Source organism: Silene latifolia, chromosome 2 (assembly GCF_048544455.1).
Source record: "Silene latifolia isolate original U9 population chromosome 2, ASM4854445v1, whole genome shotgun sequence".
Lineage (NCBI taxonomy): Eukaryota > Viridiplantae > Streptophyta > Magnoliopsida > Caryophyllales > Caryophyllaceae > Silene > Silene latifolia.
The window spans coordinates 87,906,557-87,922,107 of record NC_133527.1 but is presented as its reverse complement, the minus strand read 5'-3'; the positions used below and the strand labels follow the sequence as shown (position 1 = coordinate 87,922,107).

The window sequence follows — 15,551 nt, the reverse complement described above, 5'->3', positions numbered from 1 at the left end:
TTTCCAGGAGCTAAAAATTCAAAAATTTTGAGCCCAAAAATTAAATCAATATTTATTTGCAAAATAACCATTATTTACCAATTTTTATCAAATAAAAATCAATAAACTATCAAAATTAATCACATTAACTTAAATTAACTACTTATCTTATAAATAGAACATGCATGTGGTTATTTATAAATAAATATGCATAAAATTAACATGCAACCCAATTTAATTAACTCTTAATTAATATTAATGCCTTTTTATTCAATTTTATGCCATTTTAAGTTATAAAAAATGGAAAAATATAATAAAAATAAAATTTTCGTCCCATATCATCCTAAGACCAGATTATTTACATGCAAGACCATATTATGTGAAAAAACTAATTTTAGTAACATAATATCAATTTTATTAATTTATCTCATAAATTACTAAAATCGTCTTAAGACAGCATGCATGTATATAACATAATACACTTGTTAGTTATTTAGACCAAATTAATACTCATCTTATGATATCAAAATTACAAATTAATTTTAGGTGGTCTAAATCTACATGCATGCAAAGCAAAATATAAAAGAGATGGTATTAAACCATCTTAAGACAAAAATTCCTTACATTGTTATAAGGCAAAATGGGCACAACTTAAAGACTCCTTCCTTGATGTTGTTCTTGTGCTAATGCAATAAGGATGATCCTCCAACACCTTAATTACCAAAGTAGGTAATCTCCTAAGGTGGCACCCAAGATAAACCCAAAATACTACTAAAATACTAACTAGGTAAATGTAGTAGTAACCTTGTTTATTTGTATATTTGATGTACTAATTAATATTATTACCTTGATAATATTATTAGTTTACTTTTATATGTGTTTATTGTAAAAGGATGAACAAAATAAGAAGAAAAATATGGTCTATTGATGGTGTATATGAACCATCCACAACAAGCACACAAAGACCAATTTTTCTTCAAATTTCCAACCTTAGAAATGATGGAAGGACTTAGGTATATATAGGCATGCAAATGTATACAATTCACATACAAATGTTAGTGGGAAATGCCTACCTTTTCTACTCACAATGAGTGTATTAGTAGTATAAAAAAATCTGTCCAAATGGTCCCCTCCGGGTCCATTTCGATTTTCGACATTTGCCCCACAAATGCTTATAAGTCTTATATTTATTTATCTGACATAATTAAATAAGACGAGCTTATATTTTGAAGGGTCCTTATCAACCAGTATATAATGCAAAAGATTATAAGAAATCTGGTTCAGATTCCCATGGCCGTCGATTTCAAGCCTCGTGGTACGATAAATTTCGATCATGGTTAGAATATTCTCTGAAAAAGATCTTTGCATTTTGTTTCCCATGTTTTTTATTTAACAAGCCGGATAGCAATAGGGCTTTTATTATCGATGGGTTCAGAAACTGGAAGCATGCCATGGGAAAAGAAGGTGCTTTTATTGTTCATGTAGGAAACACACCAAATTCACCTCATCAAAATGCTGAGAAATAGTTAGAAGATTTTCTCAATCAACAAGGACATCTACCAAATATTTATGCCAAACAAACACCCAAACAAATTGCCAAAAATAGATTGTGTCTTACATCTTCAATTGAAGCATTGCGGTGGTTAGCTATGCAAGGATTGGCAATGAGGGGTCGCGATGAAAAGGAAAGTTCAAGTAATCGGGGCAATTTTCTTGAACTTCTTAAGCATCAGGTGTCTTTTAATAAGGATGTGGAGAACCTTGTGCTAAATAATGCTCCCGGGTATGCATCTTATACATCACCTGACATACAAAAAGAAATCTTACAGATTTTTGGAGAGAAAATAAAGCGGGCAATCAAAGAGGAAATTGGTGGAAATCCTTTTTGTATTATTGTTGTGAAGCGGTGATGATGTCCTGGGAAACAACAAATGGCCATCATTTTGAGATTTGTGGATAACCTAGGATTGGTGAAAGAACGTTTTTTCAGTATTATTCATGTTGATGATACATGTGCTCCGACTCTAATGAAGGAGATATTTGAGGTTCTTTCTCATTATTCCTTTGATTTAAAAAATTTACGAGGTCAAGGTTATGATGGTGCGAGCAATATGCGTGGAAAATGGAAAGGGTTGCAAGCATTAGTCATTGAACAATGTCCTTATGCATATTTTGTTCATTGTTTTGCCCATCGCTTACAATTAGCACTTGTAGCAGCAGCAAAGGATGTCGGACCAGTTTTTCAATTTTTCTCCAAGTTAACATCCACTGTAAATGTTATTCTTGCATCCTATAAGCGAGTTAATGAAATGAAAAAAGCATATTCCAAGGAGATAGAAATGTTGATTGAAGATGGAGAACTTGAGACTGGGATTGGTTTGAATCAGGCAAGCAATTTGCAAAGGCCAGGTAATACTCGTTGGAGCTCTCATCTTAATTCTATTTCAAGCTTGATGAAAATGTATAGTGCCACTTGTTCAGTGTTTCATAACCAAATTGACGAAGGAGAGACGCCTGCTGAGCGTGCACAAGCGGCTACTGCACTTGATACGATGACCTCTTTTGAATTTGTCTTCATTTTGCATCTCATGAAGAAAATTTTGGAGGTGTCTGATTTGCTTTCCCGAGCTCTGCAACGAAAATCGCAAGATATCATAAATTCATTGCAACTTGTGGAGACTACAAAGACACTTTTGCAAAAGTTACGGAATGAGGGGTGGGATAACCTTTTATCAGAGGTAATCTCATTTTGGGAAAGACGTAATATAGAACTTCCTGATATGAATTCTATTTATAAAGAAAGAGGAGGTCGTGCTCGTCGCCAACATGATCAATTTACAATTGAAGAACACTATCAAAGAAACTTGTTTTACCCTGCAATTGATAAGCAACTACATGAGCTCAACTACAGATTTAATGAGAAGTCAGTTGAGTTGTTAACTCTCAGTTGTGCTTTGGAGCCTAGATCAAGTGGACAACGTTTCAATATTGGTGATATTTGTGATCTTGTCAAGAAATTTTATCCCGAAGACTTCACAGAAGTTGAAAAAGAGGAATTACTTGTACAACTATGTCATTATGAGGTCGAATTATCTCGACATGAGGATCTTAAGAGACTTTCGACAATATCTGAATTGAGTCAATGGTTGGTGAATACAGGAAAACACCATATCTACCCACTTCTTTTTAGATTGACAAAACTTTTGCTTACACTCCCAGTATCTACAGCAAGTGCTGAAAGAGCATTTTCTGCAATGAATGTTGTCAAAACAACTCTTCGCAATAAGATGGAAGCTGAATATCTAGAAAGTTGTCTGCTTATCAACATTGAACGAGAAATAGCACATCAAATTAGTACTAGTTCAATTATAGATACCTTTAAGGATTTGAAAGAACGTCGAGCTCTATTTTAATTATGTCCTAATAGTTTTATTTTAATGTATTTTTTTAATCTTGACACATTTTACTGTTATTTATGAGTATTTAAAATTTCTTTTTTATAATCACTTCATAATGAAGTAATATTTATGAGCTCAATTTTGTAGTAGACGTAACAAAAAATTACGGCCCTGGGTAGAATTTGGTCCGAGCTTCGTCAAGGGCCTTGACCCACCATCAAAGCATTGTCAAAGACTTACACATGCGATACCATTGTCCAAACTGTCGACACACTCACGGCCAGAAACCGTGGTGTAAGGAAGGCGTTACCGCGACGGTAATGGATTAATCCAAAAATTTAGTTACAAGCCCCAACACTAGTCCAACTCGCTACATCAGTATTGTGCGCTAAATATCGTAACAATTCGCTACTAAACAAACTAATCCCGCAATTCACTTTCCCAATTCATCTTAAAGATACTATAATTGGTAATAAAGGGTTTGTCGCGGTTTTACATTCAATTACTACACTAATAATCACAAATAAACTAATTAGAAAGGCTAGATTAAACTTACGATAAAGCGGAATGAGTAATGGTCGAAACTTGTGTCACAAAACGTCCTTCTCGATGTTTTCGGCTCTCTGCTTCTCTCCTTCTCCTTATGCCTCACCTTGTTTTTGTGCGTGTTTGAGTTGTAATTGTGAATATGGGTATTATCATGTGTTTTTGTTGGTATATGTATATATATAATATGGCTAGTTTGGCCCCCAGCTAAAACCATCCACGTACCATCCTATTTTTCTTCTTCTTCTTATTATTATTATTAGTAGTAGTATTATTACCCACCAATTGGATTTTACTCATTTACGACTCGGATTGGACCTTTCACTAAGTTTGACTTGACCAAAATTAAGGGGTATTACAGTCTTCCCCCCATAAAATGACCTTCGTCCTCGAAGTTCGCACCCACTACACAACTACTTAAAACTGACATAATACATGCCATCATAATACTATCATCACTACTACACTCTTATTTCTTTACTTTAATAATATAACCAACTTCTCATATAACAAAATAACACCATTTAAAAGACACAAGATATGTTATAAAATAACACAAACCATCAAGTAGTACAAATCATAATAAAAAATGTTGTAGTATCACATTCTACTTGTGGACATGGGCCACAAGCCGGTCTGCGGGCATGAGCCGCCTGCCTGTCCGTAGTCACGGGCTACCTGAACGCCAAGCCAAATTGTGGACATGCAGCGGTCCTTTGAAAGCCACGCTCGTGGCATAGAAATGCTTTCGACCGGATCGCTTTAGATCGGTCGGGTTCGTCTCGGAAAAGGTCTCGAAACGATGCAGAGATGTTCGGAGTCGCCACCAAGCATTTGTGGGATAATTGGAACCCATTCGAATCCACTTTATACCTAAGTCAATCAAGGCAAAAAGCAGTGCTTGACATAGGTACTAAAGATAAGGAGTCGTCCCCCTTTTAGCATTCTATGCCGAAAATGACTCTCGTACGCCCTGGATAAGGTCATCCACTATCCAAAGGTTCTAAGTAAGGGGTGAGGGTACGTATTGAGAAGCCCTTTAATCGGACACCCAATCCTGCCCGCGTTAGCGGCCTCTACTGATCGATCGTGGTTGTTTAAGTGCAAGAGTTGATAAAACGGTTTAAATGCATGAATGCGCATTTAAAAGTTTAACCTAATATGTGAAAGTTTGCTAAGTCGGTTTGTTTATCCACATAGCATGAAATTGATGTCAAAGTTGGATTTAGATTGATTTGCATGTGAAAACGGAAATTAAACATCCATTTACCAAATTCGGGTCATGATGCTTAACACGATTCCTTTATTTGAAAAAGGATGTCGAATGACAAAGTGTAAAAACACGTAAACTTGTCAATCTGATCCGTCATGTATACGGGTTAACCGTAGTCGGGATCGTCCTAGACCAGTACCAAAATGAGACAGAACAATGTCAGGCAGCCCCATTGGGGCGCGAGCCTATTGGCGAGGGAAGGGGCTCTGCCCAGGTTTATAAAAGATGAAAATAGGAGGCCTTGGGGCGCGAGCCATGAGCCGAACCAAGATGCGTCTCCTGGTTGTAAAAAGGTTGTTTAAAACCATTTTAAAAGGTTGTTAAAAAGGTTATGTAAAACCATATTTGTGATGATTGATTACAAATGCCGTTTGTATGACTCGGAATAATTACTATTGTGTTAGTAATATTCGTTGTCGGATTTACAAGTTTTAAAAGAGTAATTTACAAATAAAAATGTAAAATGTGTGTGCTTAACCATTTTATCACTGTACTCGAATTAAATCGACGTGGTATTTATTTTAACCAAGGGTGACATACAATATGGCCAAGACAAAGATGAAAATAAAATGAAATAAAAAGAAAGGAAAATGTTTGATTTGAACTAATTATGTTAAGTTCATTTATTTGTAATTAGTCGATATTTATCACCGTACTCGGATTCAACCGACATGGTATAAAGAACCAAGTATGATTATGAATTATGACTAATATTAATGCAAATGTAAATAAATGAGAAAGATGCTAAGTAAAATAAAAGGGGGTTAAAATACCCTTTAATTTGTAATGAACCAAGAATATCATCGAGTCACGGAATGAACCGTCATGGTATAAAGAACCAAGGATGATTTTTGTAATGGTCAAAATATGTTTATCATAGAAATGAATTAAAATGGTAAATAAAAGAAAAGAATTTTCTTTAAAATGTAATTAACCAATTAATATCACGTCATGGATTAAACCGTCATGGTATATGGAACCAAGGGTGATTATAATTTATGGCTAAAACGTTTGTCATAAAAATAATTCGAAACATTTGAAATGGTAAAAACCGATTACAAATAAGAAATGAAATAAATAGGAAAGACGAGAACAAACACGGCTGGATTAAGGCCTGAGAGGGCAATGAGGCGCGAGCCATGCTGCTATACAAGCTGCCCCTGTCTCAGGCTAAAATTCGGGTTTAGCTCGTCTAACCTATATTTGAATCGTGTTATGCATTGTTCATGCATATAAACTCATAAAAATAGTAAAGACATGAAATAAATGAGTTGTTTACACCCTCAAACTTACTTATTTTGATGTTTGCATCGTAGACGACTTTAGAGACGGTTTTTTTGTAGCAACTACTCACGATCAAGAAGTTTAAAAGAGTGCCTTTAAAAAGGATTTTGTTTTGAAAATATGTTGAAAATATGTTAATTAAAACAGGTTGATTGATGAATTGAGTTGGTCAAATGGGCGGTCGAATGCACGGGGACGGTACCAAACAAAATGTGTAAGGCTTATGTTTACGATCAGTAGATCGTAAACACGTGTCGATTTTGTGACTTAGGAAGTCGAGTTTAGAAGTTTAAGGGAGATGTGAGGGGGCGGACTCTCGTGTAAGAATTGTGGTGTATGAAGGTTGGTATTTATAGAGAAATGTGTGGTGGTAGGTTGGTTGAGTTTCCTTAGAGGCTAAGCAGACACCCCATTAAGGCGCGAGGCACCTAGTGACTGAAAGGGGTGTACTGTCCATTTCAGAAATTTGGATTTTCCATTTGTTCTAACCTATGATTTGTTGGTTGTGATTTGTGGTCTTATGTGGTTTCTTAGCCATGTACACATGCTCTTGGTTGTTATTTGGAGTAGGTATTTTGTGTTCTTGACTCGGATTTGACCCGTGTGAGTCGGGATTTGAATTTCGAGTTGGTTTTTGGCCCGGTGTCGGTTTTGACTTTAATTAGAGTCATTTTAATGGAAATGACATGATAAAGACATTCACGACATTATTTTTGATATTCCAAACTCGGGTTAACTCGGGTTGACTCAGATTGACTCGGGTTGCGGGTTTCTAAGTCGGTTTTGGGTCCGAAGACGGTTTTAACTCTAAATAGTGTTATTTTAATGCAAATGAAGTTAGAAAACCATTTATGAAATCATTTTTCATATCCGAGTAGTGCATTAAACCGTATCATGTATAGCCCATGCACGCACGCATATAAAAAACATGTTATAGTCTGATCATCATCGGGTGGTTTTTGGAAGGTGCAAATACTGTGTATCCACAGAGCCGCCACTTTGACCTAGGCTTGGACGGGGCAAAAGTCAATGTATGGCCTCCAGGTCAATCGAAGATTGCACCCTGAAGACCATTTCGATGTCGAGGCGACTCAAAAGGGTTTGAGCCGAGGACCTGCCGCCGGGAAGGGCGACATCGAGGCGACTCAGAGATTCGAGTTAAGGACTTGTCATCGAGAATAGTTTAGAGTCTGTCGACTTCCGATTCGGGTCGTTTAAAGTCCATTAGACTACGTATAAAGGCTCGCCAACCATAACAAGAAGTAATACCCGAGGCATCTTCGGGATACGTCCTTGAATTCTTTACGCGCAAAGTCTCGCCAACCGTGTTGAAGGTGCGTTTTGAGGCTCGTCAGCCATGTTGAATGTGCATTGTGAGGCTCTCCATCCACGGATGGTCGAAAGATCGACTGTGGGAAATAGCCTGAAACATCGGGATTATTCCAAGGTATTGTCTAGTAATGACTTCCAACCAGGTTGACATTTATAGGTTCTGCTAGGGAGAAATGAACTCCAACTTGCTGGGGTCCTAAATGAACTCCGTGGGGATAGATTATCTAAGCAAGGCTCTATGGAAAACCATTTAGGGAGAGCGCTGCGTCAGAATCATGAACGATGTTGCGAGGATCTTTGAAAGACCTGTGGGACTTCCATTTGAAAATCGACACTCGTTGGGGAGTAAAAAACTTCTCAGGACTCGCCGGGGATATGAGTCGTTTCTCGTTGGAGGGTAGCGTATGCCATGTAATCGACGTGGTCAAAGCCTTCGGACTTGACGGGCCGACGTTTGTTGGGAAGAACCCAATGCTCTGTGGAGTGCGTTTGTCTTGTCAAGATTACCTGCAGGGTTAGTGACCACATAAATCAACAGTTACATAGAGAAGTATGTAGCATGCAAGCGTATAAGCACATAAGCATGTAAGCAATTAGCACGTAATATCCCGCGTGAGGGGAGATAAGAGTTTTGAAAGTTGTGAAGCTTAAAATTTAGTCTTATTGCTTGTAGATCCGTGATTTGATAGATTAGAGACACGTGATTGTTGGGATACTGACTCACACAGACGCACACTGACAGACTGACAAATGGGCAGTCGTGAGCGTGACACAAAGGCAGTGTCAACACAACACGGGGGTGACTCTGACAGACTTTGCACATGTAACTGCACTCGTAGCCAAGAAAGGATGACAACGCGTATAAAATCCCTGAGGAAGAAGGTCCGCTTGTCTGGGGAACACGAATTTATTATCTTCTCCAGACACATTTCCCTTCGCTCGCTTGTTTGGGATCCCTCCCTGAGGCATGATGATTCGGAGAGCGGAACCAAGACCTTGCCCTCGTCCGAACCGAGCACTAGGTTATGGGCGGTTTTATTTTGGACTCTAGTTAAGACTCAAAAGATGTTTGAGGATAAAGGACGGGCGGCGTCTTGAAAGAGAAGCCCGCCAGAATGAGAAGGTGGGAATTTGACATACCAAGGAAGGATGGGCGACGTCTTAAGGAAGAAGCCCCAAGTAAAGAGGTATAAGATTAATTTTTGCAGTTAGGTGGGCTACTTTTGAGGATTGATGTTGACAGTTGAGATTGAAATGGGTGTGCGGTTGTGTCCTTGTTAGGGGACTGCTTACGTATTCGCGTGTTTGCGAAATCAAACCAGATCGTAGTTCTGAGCTGGTTATTGAGGATTGAAAATTGGAAAGGTTGTGAAAGGAGTATGCGGTTAAGCCCTTCTAACAGGACTGCCTACGTATTCGCATGTTTGGGAAATCAAACCAGATCGTAGTTCTGAGCTGGTTATTGAGGATTGAAAATTGGAAAAGTTGTGAAATGAGTATGCGGTTGTGCCCTTGTAATAGGACTGCGTACGTATTCGCGTGTTTGCGAAATCAAACCAGATCGTAATTCTGAATGTGTTTGATAATTGATTCTGTGGTTTATAGTTGTGTCCTTGAAGGACTGCCTACGTATTCACTTGAAGTGAAATCAAACCAGATTGTAGTTCTGAATGTGTGCCTAAGCGAGTTGTTAGGACCTTTAAGTGTGAGGGTCACGACGGCAAATGCCGTTTGGTGACTCAAAAATTGATTTGAGAGGGTTCCTCCTTGATCATGAATCGAAGACGTGTATTTTGTGAAAATATTCTTTATCATGTGAGCACACTAAAAAGTGGATCCTAAGGGTAGACTAGGTATGTCCCGTTCTCAGTAGCAAAGCATTCGAGAACTCTGTATCTGGGTCAGGGTGAAAATGGCTTCAACATTGTGTAATGTGGAGCTTGGTAATTATAGGTTTGTTTGACAGATAAAAATCTGGAGCTTAGGGTCACAACGGTAAATTCCGTTTGGTGACTCGAAGGTTGATTGGAGAGAAATCCCTCTTGATCATGAATCGAAGAGGCATAGTTTGAAAAATGTTTCTTGTTTGGACTCTAAGAATGAAATGTGCATGTCCCGTTTCCGAGGAGCGATATTTTTGAAGACTCCGTATCTGGGTCAAGGTGAAAATGGCTTCGATATTATAGAATGTGGAGCCTGGTAATAAGAGGTTTGTTTGACTGATAAAAATCTGGAGGTGGTATTTTGTGATGTTTAGGCCGATGGGTTACGGCTTGTAATATGGTGCGGAATGGGGTCTCAAGCTTGATGTGGCTCGAGCACGAAATGGTTGGTGAATAGTGTGGGATCAGATTCCCAAGTCTGGACCTTAAAGCTTAAGGTGTCATATCACGAGCTTGAGGGGAATCCTTAGAAGCCTAGATAGTTCTCCCTATAACAATCTCTAGAAGGACTTAGGGGTGAAGCATTGCTGGTTGAGGTTTTGATGTTTGGTGTTTCGGACTCATTGGTCCGGGATTTGGTGTGTTGGACTCATTGGTCCAGGGCTTTGGACTTGTTGGTCCTGGACTTTATATTTTGGAGTTATTGGTCCTGGGCTTTGTCTGTTGGACTCTTGGGTCCTGGGCTTTGGACTTGTTGGTCCTGGACTTTGTGTTTTGGTGTTGGACTCGTTGGTCCATGATTTTGTGTGTTAGACTCATTGGTCCTGGGCTTTGGACTTGTTAGTCCTGGACTTTGTGTTTTGGTGTTGACTCGTTGGTCCATGATTTTGTGTGTTGGACTCATGGGTCCTGGGCTTTGGACTTGTTGATCCTGGACTTTGTGTTTTGGTGTTGGACTCGTTGGTCCATGATTTTGAAAAGTGACGGTTTTTTTATTTCGTCATTTTAGTCTTTGTGAAGATAACGAATTTGAATTCCATTATTTTGTTTTCTGGAAAAATGACGGTTTTTAATTCCATCATTTGAAATTATGGAAAAATAACGAATTTGAATTTCGCTATTTCGTTTTTGTTTGAAGAGGACGGTTTTTAATTCCGTCGTTTGAAATTATGTGAAAATAACGAATTTGAATTTCGCTATTTCGTTTTTTGAAAAGTGACGGTTTTTAATTCTGTCATTTGAGATTGTCCGAAAATAACGAAGTTGATTTTCGCTCTTTCGTTTTTTGTTTGAAAAGGACGGTTTTTAATTCCGTCGTTTGGAAACGTGAGAAAATAACGGATTTTGAATTCCGCTATTTCATTTTCTTGAAAAGTGACGGTTTTTAGTTCCGTCGTTTGAAATTTGTGAAAATAGAGAATTTGAATTTCACTATTTTTTTTTGATTAAAAAATGACGGTTTTTATTTCCGTCGTTTAAAATTTGTAAATATAGCGAATTTGAATTTCACTATTTTGTTTTTGATTCGAAAATGACGGTCTTATTTCCGTCGTTTGAAATTTGTGAAAATAGCGAATTTGAATTTCACTATTTTGTTTTTGATTCGAAAATGACGGTCTTTATTTCCGTTGCTTGAAATTTGGTGAAAATAACGAATTTGAATTTCACTATTTTGTTTTTGTATTTAAAAGTGACGGTTTTTATTCCGTCGTTTGGAATTGTGAGAAAACAACGAATTAGAATTTCGCTATTTAGTTTTTGCTTTGGCTTGGATCTATTGGTTCTTTGTTGTCCTTCGTTTGAGGATGATGAAGGTGCAGGCGGAGATGTACCCGGTGGTAAGAGGTCGATTTTCAGTGATGGGATGTTTTTATGGGGAGTGAGATTGTCATCCGTCATTGATCATGAATAAGGAGATGTTCTTGTTTGTTATCTGGGTTCATCGTAGAATCCCTTTAATAAAAGCTCGTCCTAAATTGGGTGCTAATGAAAGGTTTCCATTTTCAGACATGGAATAGGTGAAGAAATGGACGCGGAGTTTCGGGTCTTTTGCTTACTCGGTACGGAACGTCACACGAGTGTATTCACATTGAGTTGGAACATATTGTTTGTTTTAAATCAATTCTCAAATCAATTCTCATTGTCAACGGGAAATGGTAAAGGCGAGAATATATGATAGTTGGAAATCGTGCTTTTATTTAGATAAATAAGAGGTTAGCACAGACTCGATGAATACATGTGACTCATGGGGACAACCCCCAGTTTTTCACTTAGGAATAAAATGAAAAACACTAGGATAAATATGAGAAAGCCTAAGACTCGGACTCGGACTCGAACTCGGACTCGGACTCGGACTTAATCGTAGATACGTGCTCCTAATTATCACTTTCCTCTTCAAAGTTCTCGTTCGCAGCATCCAGCGGCTTGAATGTCTGGTCTTGAGCATTGACCCTCTTGGGCACTTAACTCTCGTTGTTGGGAACAATATGAGGACAAAAATCCATGAGGCTTTCATCTCCTTACAGAAAGAGATGTTCATTAGGGTTGTTTTCATCACTTGGTTGGCCTAGGAATGAAGCTATCAGTTCATGGTTGTCGATCATATTTTGAATAACATGTTTCAATTTGAAACATGTTTCAGTATCATGACCTTTTCCTTGATGATATTGGCAATAGGTAGTGTCGTCCCAGAAACGTGTTTTCCTACATTCACACGGGTCCGGAGTGGGCCCGATTGGTTGTAGTTTCCCTTCAGCCATGAGCTTTTGAAGAGCTGCGGCATAGGTTGTGTTGAGTTTGGGGAATGCCCTTTGAGAACGCTCAACCTTGTTGTTTGACTTGAGACATCCAAGAGGGTTGTCTTGACTAAGAGGTGCGACTATGATTTTGCCAGCTTCAATCATATCTTGAATGGCATGCTTGAGTTTGAAACAGGTTTCGGTGTCATGGCCCTTGCCTTGATGATATTGGCAATAGGAATTACCATCCCAGAATCGGGTTCTTTTGTGTTCAGGTTTGTCCGGAGTCGGACCAATGGGTCGCAGCACTCCTTCTGAAGCAAGTATCTCTAGAGCGGTGCCATATGTTATTCCCAGATCTGTGAATGCCTTTTGACGTTTTCCCATGGTTCCCACATTGGTGTTTTTGGGGATGTTTTTGTGAGTTTTATTTTTGTAACCCCTGAGCGGAAGAAGGATTTGGTTGTTGTCAATGGGATGTTTTTCGGATGTTGCTTGATATTTTGAAAGGGATTTTGATGAGGCAGTTTCATGTTCTTTGTTGGTAGGTTCGTTGATGTGAGAACCATCGGATGACTCCTCATTTTCAACAGCTGTTGGTTGGTGAATGGAGGGGTGGTCTTCTCCTTGATAGACAGGTTCATTTTCGGTATTACCCAAAACCTTTTCTCCAAATTAGCTACCGGGGTATTCAAACCATCGATAGCCACTTGCAGCTTTGAGAATATGTTGTTGATAGAGACGGAGAGCATCATTATAGCGCTTTGTATGCCATCTTCGTCAATTGCATGAATTTTATCATCGTCAGGACAGATGAGGTTAGAGCAATCCAGGGAAGATTCCTCGATGTGTTCAATAGGGTTTTCAGGATGGTTGTTTTTGTTGTTTGTTGAGGGAGGTTGTGGTAACTCGCCCTTTTCGATCATATCAAGGATGACACCTTTTAAGGAGAGACACATCTCAGTGTTATGTCCGCGACCTTGGTGATATTGGCAAAAGAGGATTCCATTCCATCTTCGACCTCACTTGTTTGCTAGAGGGTCCAGAGTTGGACCAACCGGTTTGAGCTTTCCTTTGGAGATTAGCCTTTCCAAGGCTGTGGCATAAGGCATACCCAAATCAGGGAAGGACTTATGAGGTCATATGATTTTGGTTGGTGGAGCACCTAAGGAATTGGCTTCAGTGGTTTTGGTAGCCTTCCAACTAGGATTGGTTTTGTCGTTGGCAAGTAGTCTGCTTTCAAGGAGCTTAACCCTTTGCTCAATGTCAGAAGAGAGAAAATTCCCGATTATCATTTTGTCCTCAACTTGGGAGAGAGGAGTGCTCAAGTTTTCCACGGTAGCTAGGAGTCGAAGGACAATGTTGTTGGTTTCGGCAGAAGTCATGGCGGATGAAGGTTGATCACCTTTTTGAGGTTCTGGTTGGCGATTGATGGCGCCCAAGGGATTCCTATTTGACATAACGATAGGCGTTATAACTTGTCTTGGCAAGATATTGCACAAACAAAGCCAAGTACGACAAATATGTATAAAAGGCACTTTATGTCGTGTAAACGCGACCGCGTGACTAGGTTATGAGTTCATTAAAGGTCGTGAATGACCTCTTATGTTTGAACTCTTGGTGCATGACTTTGAACTTAGACTCGAGTGTCAACTTTGGCATAGTGATGCCTAAACAGACGACTTCTAACTTAGTTTGGATGTGTGCTGCTGGCGTGATAGCATTGGACAAGACATGTACACAAACTTGACCTTTGACCCGTTATATAGGGGAAATGTGGGTTTAAAACCCGACAGGTTTTGACTCTGCTAACACCATTGAAGATGTCTTGAAAATTAGGCGACACGACATAGACGAGAAGGTAAGTACTAATTTCGGCAGAGACTCGACCTTATCTAGACGACTCGAATTGAAATCGACTGGACTCTAATTGACTCGAGGTTGAATCAGAAAAGTAGACTGAAGTTTTCGAAAATACAGATTTTCAAAAATATTCATTTGTCGTTTTATGGACGACTTCCGAAGAGAAGGGATATTTAGAAGGTCGGCCAGTTGAAAGGGTTGTCTTAGGTTTGTTTTCAAAAGACGGTTTAAGTTGTGATTGCGGCGGCTCTGAAAACAATTTGTTGTTTCCAAAGACGGGTTTTTTAATTCCGAATCACAGATTTGAAAAACGAGAATTGAAGAATTTGGAATCGTCATCACAATGGCCATGAAGACGGTTAAATTTATTTTCAAAAGATTTTGAAATTGTGTTAAAAATTTGAAAACGGTTAAATTTGTTTTCAAAGATTTGATTTTGAATTGAAATTTGAAAACGGTTAAATTTGTTTTCAAATGGTTTGAACTTGGATTTGAAATCTGAATACGGTTAAATTTGTTTTCAAAGATTTGATGAATGCCCTTTGAGAACGCTCAACCTTGCTGTTTGACTTGAGACATCCAGGACGATTGTCTTGACTGAGAGGTGCGACTATGATTTTGCCAGCTTCAATCATATCTTAAATGGCATGCTTGAGTTTAAAACAGGTTTCGGTGTCATGGCCCTTGCCTTGATGATATTGGCAATAGGCATTACCATCCCAGAATCGGGTTCTTTTGTGTTCAGGTTTGTCCGGAGTCGGACCAATGGGTTGCAGGATTCCTTCTGAAGCAAGTATCTCTATAGCGGTCCCATATGTTATTCTCAGATCTGTGAATGCCCTTTGACGTTTTCCCATGGTTCCCACATTGGTGTTTTTGGGGATGTTTTTGTGAGTTTTGTTTTTGTCAACCCTGAGTGGAACCTGGATTTGGTTGTTGTCAATGGGAAGTTTTTCGGATGTTGCTTGATATTTTGAAAGGGATTTTGATGAGGCAATTTCATGTTCTTGGTTGGTAGGTTCGTTGATGTGAGAACCATCGGATGACTCCTCATTTTCAACAGCTGTTGGTTGGTGAATGGAGGGTTCGTCTTCTCCTTGATAGCCACGTTCATTTTCGGTATTACCCAACCTTTTCTCTAAATTAGCTACCCGAGTGTTCAAATCATCGATAGCCACTTGCAACTTTGAGAATATGTTGTTGATAGAGACGGAGAGCATCATTATATCGCTTTGTATGCCATCTTCGTCAATTA

At 38.8% G+C, this 15,551-nt stretch overlaps 1 protein-coding gene across 1 annotated transcript; it reads left to right on the top strand.

The window, feature by feature from the left end:
* Positions 1-1,910: 1,910 nt before the first annotated feature.
* Positions 1,911-3,392, top strand: LOC141641055 (uncharacterized). The gene has a single exon (XM_074449732.1). It carries the CDS (start codon positions 1,911-1,913, stop codon positions 3,390-3,392), a length of 1,482 nt encoding a protein of 493 aa, XP_074305833.1.
* Positions 3,393-15,551: the final 12,159 nt, after the last annotated feature.